Below are 8,566 nucleotides of genomic sequence, written 5' to 3' on the forward strand. Positions count from 1 at the left end.
CCGGTTCGTCTGTACCATTTTTCTAGGTTCCACATATATGTGTTAATATACGATATTTGTTTTTCTCTTTCTGACTTACTTCACTCTGTATGACAGTCTCTAGATCCATCCACGTCTCTACAAATGACCCAATTTCGTTCCTGAAAAAAGTATTTTGAATAAAAAGAATTCTTTGAAATTATTAAAGAAATACAATCCCATTCCACAATGGGAAACAGAATATCCAAAAGCAGCCTAAGTGTGAGATGGATCAATTCATGTTTCAATGTATACGCTTTTTCTTCTAAAGAAGGCAAAACAAATGCTTATTATCATGACTATTTGGCAAGCAGGGGAACTGAGACAAAGACTTTAGGAAAAAGGCCCCCAAAAAGGGAGCAGGTGGTAGAAGGAGAGCTGGAAAGACACTACAGTGTTGGGGTGTCGCCCTTTAACCCAGAATGTTACATTGATGCAGAATCCGTGTTTAAAAAGGAGAGACCCTGCAAGGCACAGGAAGGAAAGTGCTAAACGTGATCAGTGAATACAATTATTATCTCAGCAGAAGCACCACACTGTGACTACTAACAAATGTGTAATATTAATTTAAAGATCATTATTTGTAATTTACCAATAGAAAAGGTCCATGAACTAGGACCTAAAAAACTAGATCCACTGGGGTGGGGGGTGGGGACGACCCTGAAATGACAGACCGATGCTAAATATGTTTCCTATTTCTGTACTAACTAATCAAATATAAACAGGTTTGCTGAAGAAAAATTAAATATACTTTTAAATTCCACAAAAAACAAAAAATGTAAGACTTACTTTTGAACGGTTTTCACGCTTTCTTTGCGCCTTCACTTCCAGTATTATACTACAGAACTGTAATGAACTCTAGGCACAGAGGTATAACACAGAGGTCAAAATACAAACTTTAGTATCATAAAGGTTTTGACTCCAATTTTTGTTCCACCATCTACAAGCTGGATGATCAAGGGCAAGTTATTTAACCCCTCTAAACCCATTTCCTCTTTTATAAAAAGGGCAAACTGTCATATTTCCTAAATTCTTATTTTCCATTTGAATATCTGTGAAATCAGGACATGTAACAAATTTGTACTTCAATGTCCAAAAAACCTTTTTAAATTGAAGGTGTATCTCACAGTCTTCATAGCAGTGATTCTTAAGCTGGGGTCGTATTGGCCCCAGGAGACACTGGCAATGTCTGGAGACATTGCTGGGTGTCACAACTGGGGAAGAAGTAGGAGTGGGGAATACCACTGTCACCTAGTGGGTAGAGGCCAGGATGCTGGTGAAATCCTACAATGCATAGGATGGCCCCCTCAACAAGGAAGGAGCCAGCCAGAAGTTCTGCAGTGGGAAACCCTACCTTAGAGTGGCAGACGAAGAAATAAAATAGTATCTACTTAATAGGGTCGTTCTCAGGATTAAAATAAGGCATATAAAATGTTCAAAACTGTACTTAACACAAAGTATGTGCTCAATAAATCATAGTAGCTTTTCCAAAACTCCAACGTGCTTAGGATAATTTATTTATCTACTAAACAAATACCAAATTCCCTAACGTGGTCCTTCAAACGATCCCAATTTACCTTTCAAGCTGCATCTCCCTCTACTCATCACACAAACCTCCTCCAGTCCTACTGGGCTATGTTGTTGCACTAACGGTGCTCGGGTTCGGAGCTCCGTGCCGGCACACAGACCACGTGCTCCACCCGCCACCCGTATTTGCCACTCAGGCATGGTTTAAACACCTGTAGCCTTTGACACTGTTAATAAGACCACCCGCCTGGAAACTTTCTCCTTCCAGGGCCTCAGTGTCTTTACACTTTCTTAATTCTCTTCCTAACTCTCTGCTCTAATTCCACCTTCTTTTCCTCAGCCTCCTCCCAAAACTATTCTAAGTGTTCACCACCCTAGATTCTGTCTCAAATCTTTTCTGTTGCTCTATGGTGTCATCTCCTTCTGATTTCAATCACACTTTATACGCAGAAGATTCCCAAATTGCTATTGTGTAGCCTCACCTGGTCAATCATACTCCCTGCCCACATTTACAGCTACCTACCTTACTAGATTTCTCAGATAAGGTATCTGGCCAACACATCAAGCTTAAGGTTCCCCAGAACAAAGCCGACTTGCCATTTAACTTGCTGCTTGCCATCTCTGCCAGCGGCACTGGACTCACCCTTCCCAGTCACCAGATCGCAAAAGCTCAAGTAACCTCATTCTCCTCGCCACCTCAGGGGGCCTCATCCTCCCCCCATGCACCCCGAATTCAGTCATTTAGAAACACTAGGGATTATACCTTTGCAATGTTTTTTCTATCTTTTGCCTCTTTTCCATTAATTTGACTTCTCCCCAAACAGCACATGGTAAAGTGGGAGGCCTGAAATCAGGTTCAGAACACAGCACCATAAGCTGGGTGGCTTTGCGTGAGTCCCTAACCCTCTGGGCCTCATTCCCTCATCAGTAACACTGGAGTGATGGACAGTTTCCACCTCTCAAGGCCGTCATGATGATTAAAATGAGATGATACATGGAGAGTGACCGACACACAGTAAGTACTCAATAAATATTAGCAGCATTTCCGCGCGGCTGCTTCAAGCTCTCACCATCTCTTGCCCAGACTCCTACGAGAACTTCCCAAACAGGCCTCTCTGCAATCAGTCTCTCTTAACCAGAGTGCTGTCCGCTGACAGCACATCCTTCACACGTGCATGAGAGTCAGGTGTGAGACGGGATTTTGAGAAAACGTGTTGGGATATATAAAGAAATGAAATAAGGGGTATTTAAAATAGCAGATGATTTTATATTCTCCTATATGTTTTGTAGTTTGTATCAAACTACACTGTATGAAAGGGAGAATGATAGTTGATAAAGTTGAAATGATAAAGTGACACTAGGAATTGGGCCTTAAGCTCCATGTTTCGAACTCCAAATGCTGGGAATTCCCTGGCAGTCCAGGGGTTAGGACTCAGTGCTCTCACTGCCATGGCCTGGGTTCAATCCCTGACTGGGGAACTGAGATCCTGCAAGCCTCACAGAGTTGCCTCCAAATGCAAGACTTTAGTAAGGAAGAAGGTCATAAAAGGGTTTGCACCCACCATTTTCCCCAAAGCACTTAAAGCAAACTCAGTAATATCACTGCTAGGTGGCTTAAGCTGTTCAAATACAGCAGACACAGCACAGTTTAACTTCCCCCCTTCCGCAATTTGCTTAAAGTATCTATTTGGTTTACAGATTAAAATTCACCTAAACAAACTTATTCTTCATTTGATCAAAACCGTACCTGCATTCTTCCACAAAATAAACTATGAAGATTTGAGCTATGTGGAATATTTTTAGTGTAAAGAAAAAGAATATGATTCCAAGCTCTGACAGAAGACTTCAAATTAAGTAAATACTCCATTTGCTTTCTAGGTACTACAATGCTAGCGCTTTACTTTTTATAGTTCAGTAACTTCATTCTGTGCCCAAAATTGATTTCTAGCTATCATTTTAAATGAATTGTCCAACATAGGGTTTAAAATTGACTTCTTTTTAATATGTCAAAAGTTAGAAACTTTCTCACAGAAAAAGACTAAATTGGTGACTGAGGACCGGACATGTCATCATTAAAGAAGCGATTTTAGTAAATCATAACTTAAATTTGGGCTAATGTTTTGAATGATTAGCTGAACACCACCTGCAATACCTCTGAAATATGTTGTCTACTATCATCTGCCATGTAACAGTGTCTGCAGCAAATGCACAAAATTTACATCAAAAGAAATGAAACACGACATTGTTTCAACTCACTCCATGTAAATTTATACTTTCAAATACTGTTGATTAAAGAATAAACAAAATGCACAAAGGTAACATTCTTAATAATATAATTTCTCGTTACTAAGTGACTCTTAAGGTCTTCTGAGCTTGATTTTCATTCCAATTTGAATATGACTTTCATCCACTCTAACTGTTGCCAAGACAACTGCAAGTACCAACAACGTTCACCTAAGCCATCTGAGAGTGTGTTAAGATCTGCCCATCCTTTAAAGAAAATAAATCAATAAGACTTCTAACGCGTGCTGTATGCCCATTCTGCACACTGGCAGATGAGAGGCTTACTCTGCAGAGCAGGGTAAACAGCGCAGACTTAAGAGTCAGAAAGACCTGCACTGGCCCGCAGGATCCACCGCTCGCCAGATGTTTAACCTTGAGCAAATTCATCTGAGCTTCTTCCCTCACCTGCAAAATGAGGACAACATCTTTCTAGAGGGATGCTGTGGGAATAAACGAAGCAATGTGTTTGAGGTATCGGGCATACAAGAGGCATGCCTGCCCTCACCAACGCCATACCCTTTAGGCAGACAATCAAATCAAAGCTCACGTCTGCCCGTACTAAAACTGTGACCGTGGGGAAGTTGTTTAACCTCTCTCTGCACTGGCGTCCTCTCTTTTTTAAATGGGGAGTACGCTACCTACATCACAGAGCTGCTGTAAGTCCCGAACATACAACATAATGCAAAGCATCTAGCGCAGTGCCCAGGCACAACACACATTCCACTGACACTGTTTCTTCCTCTTCTCTTCTTCGCCAAGTGTGTTCAACACTTGTTTCTCAAGTGGTCCAGGATCTAGTAAACTTGCCTGACAGGCATCCAGAGAGTAGGCCGTTTTCTGGTTAGGAACCCTTGTGAATCCAGGGCAACGTTGTGACATCTGTACTACAAGTTTCCTCTCAGTTTCAGAAGGAAAGAAAATATTTTTGTTATTCCCTCTGCCTTCCATTTTGTACACACTGCTTTTCCACAGAGGTCACTATATCAATTTTACTCTTTCCATCTTTTCTAAATACTTAAATAGGGACTTCCCTGGTAGTCCACTGGTTAAGACTTCGCCTTCCAATGCAGGGGGTGTGGGTTCGATCCCTGGTCGGGGAGCTGAGATCCCACATGCCTCCCAGCCAAAAAACCAAAAACATAAAACAGAAGCAATATTGTAACAAATTCAATAAAGACTTTAAAAAATGGTCCACATCAAAACAAAATCTTTAAAAAAAAAAACCCAAAACTTAAATAGCTTTCATTTCTCTTCTAAATGGATATTAGCTTCAGTATGCTGCTTAAGTTAAAACCAAAATACATCAATTATTTTCACCACCGATATCAGTGGTGCCAGAAAACAAAAATATACTAACACTTTGTGTTTCCTCCGAGGTGTTACTCTACACATTTAGTTCCAAAGAAATCTTTAAAATCTAAATTATTTCAAAATAAATTTTTTATTATATTTACTCCTGATGCTAGTTTTAAAACCTTTAACATCAGGACTTCCCTGGTGGCGCAGTGGTTAAGAATCCGCCTGCCAATGCAGGGGACACGGGTTTGAGCCCTGGTCCAGGAAGATCCCACATGCTGCGGAGCAACTAAGCCCACGCGCCAGAACTACTGAGCCCACTTGCCACAACTACTGAAGCCCGTGCACCTAGAGCCCGTGCTCCGCAACAAAGAGAAGCCACTGCAATGAGAAGCCCACGCACCGCAACGAAGAGTAGCCCCTGCTCGCCGCAACTAGAGAAAACCCCGCACGCAGCAACGAAGACCCAACGCAGCCAAAAATAAATAAATAAAACCTTTAACATCTTTCTACTTCAATATCAAAGCATGATAATTCAAATAAAGCAGAAGCTGTCATAAGCACAAAATCACTGTAACGTGAAGTTTCCCTCAAAACTAATTCAAATAGTTTTCTAAACACTGAGATTCATTTGCTAGTTAACTAAATATGCAGCCCTGATAGTCACCTGTGTATGTATCCAGCTGTGTATGTTTAAACAGTAAGAATGAATTAAAACATTTACCCACAAATTTTCACGGTCCTAAAGTTGGAAATAAGCCATCCTCTTCCCCTCAAAAAAAACAAAACAAAAAAACCCCTGTATTTAACATCCGGAGAAAAGTCTGTAAATACTAAGAAATTTCTCAATAAATATTTTACACATCCAATCTTTATGAACTAGGCCACAGAAATCTTACAAAATAACTCAAAGTTATCAGATTAAATTACCTTCCAGGAGCATCTCCACATGAGAAGGTAATGCTTCCAGAGCTCCACAACATGGGCTCCTAAAGCAACAGCTAAGGAATTACAACAGGAGGCCCTTTTCCTGTCATTTTGCAAAGACTGGGTAAAGGTGGGAGTGTCTGACGCCTACTGTCCTATACAATTTGTGTCAACAGCACATGCCCTCAAAAATCTCTTCTATTAAAAAAAAAAAATCCCACAGTAGGGAGTTGTTGTTTTTCTTAATTTATGAAGCCAAAATGTTTGGGAAAAGGAATGTGTCTGAACACGAAGTAAAAATAGGACGTGACACTCAGCAAGCTAAATATTAAATAGCTGGTTTAATAGAGCCTGAAACGTGTACGGGAGGACACGGGCTTCAAAAATGACGACAAAAATTAATACTGCGCTCCGACAGAGGCCACGGTACAGTCCACGGATCCTGAATCGCAGCCATGGTTACAAATGTCAAAATCAATGTAGTCTGTGTGCCATCCACCTCTTTCCAATAATAACGAAACCAACTCAGATTTCTCGGTGGTGTAATCACAACTATGACTGTGGGGGAAATGAATGCAGCACAATGAGGAAAATACCACAAATTAAAACCACCCCATGTAAAAACATGACAAAATTGGTCACTGGGAGGGGGAAAAAAACCAAAACCACCCACTTTTGCTATCCAATAAAAGAAATCTGGCTGCATCCCACCTGCCCAAATCAAGGACTCCTGATTGAAGAGCAAACCTGCGTTATCCCCCCTCCTTTCTTCTCCCATCGCGTCCCCGAGCCGTGCGCGGAGACACGCGCGAAGGGGACCAGAGGATGGGAAACAAAACGGGGACGCGCGCAGCCTGCGGGGACGGAGGGATGGAGGGATGGGGGGCGGGCACCACGTACCTGTCCCGAAGGCCTTGGCCACCAGCCAGGCCAGATTGCAGGCGATTTTGGCCCTGGAGAAGTCATAGTGGTCGAAGGGCTTGATGGCTGGAACAATGAACGTCCTCCTCCCGTCCCGGGGGTCCGCAGCATCCCCCATCTTCACGCGCTCGGGGCGCCGGCCCGCCCTTCACATGGTGCTCCCGGCCGCGGGGTAGGCGCTGGGGGGTGGGGGTCGGGGTCTGGGTCCGGGCCGGGATCCGGGCCGCTCAGAGCATCGGCCCCGCGCGCCCGGCCCGGGATGAGGCGGCGCCGCGTCCGGCCGTCCCGCGAGCCTCCCGCGAGCGCGCGTGCGGGCGCCTCCCCTTTGTCTCGGCGCGGCCGGGCCCGGGCGCGGCGGGGGCGTCCTCAGCGGTCACGTCGCGGGGGCCGTCCCGCCATCGCGCCGCCCGCAGCGCCGCCCTCCGCTCGCGGCCCTGCCCTCGGGGCGCCCGCCGGCCGGAGCGCGGGGCCGCTGGGACTCGCCGGAGACGCGGCCGGGGGACTCGAGCGGCCCCCACCCGGCGCAGCCGGAGCCGCCGCGGAGAACGTCAAAGTCCCTGCGGCGCGAGCGCCGACAGCCGTCCCTCCTGGCGCCCGCTCCCCGCCGCCGCCGCCGCCGCCGCCGCCGCGCTGCCGCCCCGCGCCCTCCGCCTTGCGGACGCCGTCAGCCCGGAGCTCGGGCCCCGCCCGGCCAGCCCTGCCCCGCGCTTCCCCTGCGGCCGCCCGCGCTGTAGCCGCCTCCGCCGCCGCAGCTGCGGTTTTCCAGCTGCCGCACTGGACCGAGCGGCGGCGCGGGTCTGCGCATGCGTCCTCGCGCGGCCCGCCCCGCCCGCCGCCCCGCGGGGGGTCCAGGCGGCCCGCGGAGCATGCGCGGTGGCGGCGGTGGCGGCGGTGGCTCTGCTGGTCAGCCGAGTGCACATCCTGGCGTCCTGGCCCGGCGTGAGGCGGCCGCTGCCCCTGCTGGAGAGGCGGGGAGGGAGGGGGAGACGGGCCTCGCTGTGGCTTTCGTGTTTTCGCGACGCAGGACTGACGCACAGAGAACTGATGTTTAGTAAAATGCTTATTCGGTGACACACACTTTGCTGCCAACTTGTGCCTAAACAATTCCATCTAGTCCTCGAAGTAACCCGAGGGGATGGGTGTGATCGCTGGTTGACCACAAAGGTATAGAGGTTAACGTGGGGTGATTAAGTCACACGTGGGGCTTGACCACGATTGAGGATCTGGGAAGCTCCGCACCGGTGTTGATTTCACAACTTCAGGATACTTTACTCCATGCTCTCCACTTAAATGTCCTCTCTCGGGAGGGGGCACATCCATCAGCGCCTCCAAACAAAGCATCAGTTCCTGCACGGAGCCAACCGCATGACCTGGCATCCACAAACCCTTGTGGCTGCATTTTGTCAGAGCTGCTCCGTTTTCCCGAAGGGGCGTCTTCTCAGATGTCAGTGTCCTGGCTCGGCCGTACTCCTTCTGTCCCCTTGGCTCACTCCTACTCGGCCCGCAAGGCTCTCACAGGAATCACCTCCTCCTGGAAGCCTTCCCTGACAGCTCTTGATCCTCCCGGTCAGGGCTGCCAGGCAGGTGCTCTCCT

The 8,566-nt window shown here is 46.9% G+C and overlaps 1 protein-coding gene across 4 annotated transcripts in view; it reads right to left on the reverse strand.

Moving 5' to 3' along the window:
• CAMSAP2 (calmodulin regulated spectrin associated protein family member 2) overlaps nt 1–7,580 on the reverse strand; it is a 98,680-nt gene extending 91,100 nt beyond the window's left edge. For 3 of the 4 annotated variants that reach the window (XM_060126665.1, XM_060126660.1, XM_060126675.1), the window contains exon 1: nt 6,952–7,580. In XM_060126665.1, coding sequence (XP_059982648.1) covers nt 6,952–7,090 — 139 coding nt within the window. In that variant the 5' untranslated portion in view covers nt 7,091–7,580. The remainder of the gene's footprint in view (nt 1–6,951) is intronic. The other variant, XM_060126652.1, reaches the window with a different exon arrangement.
• Between the last annotated feature and the right edge of the window lie 986 nt (nt 7,581–8,566).

This window comes from Lagenorhynchus albirostris, chromosome 2 (assembly GCF_949774975.1).
Source record: "Lagenorhynchus albirostris chromosome 2, mLagAlb1.1, whole genome shotgun sequence".
Classification (NCBI taxonomy): Eukaryota; Metazoa; Chordata; class Mammalia; order Artiodactyla; family Delphinidae; genus Lagenorhynchus; species Lagenorhynchus albirostris.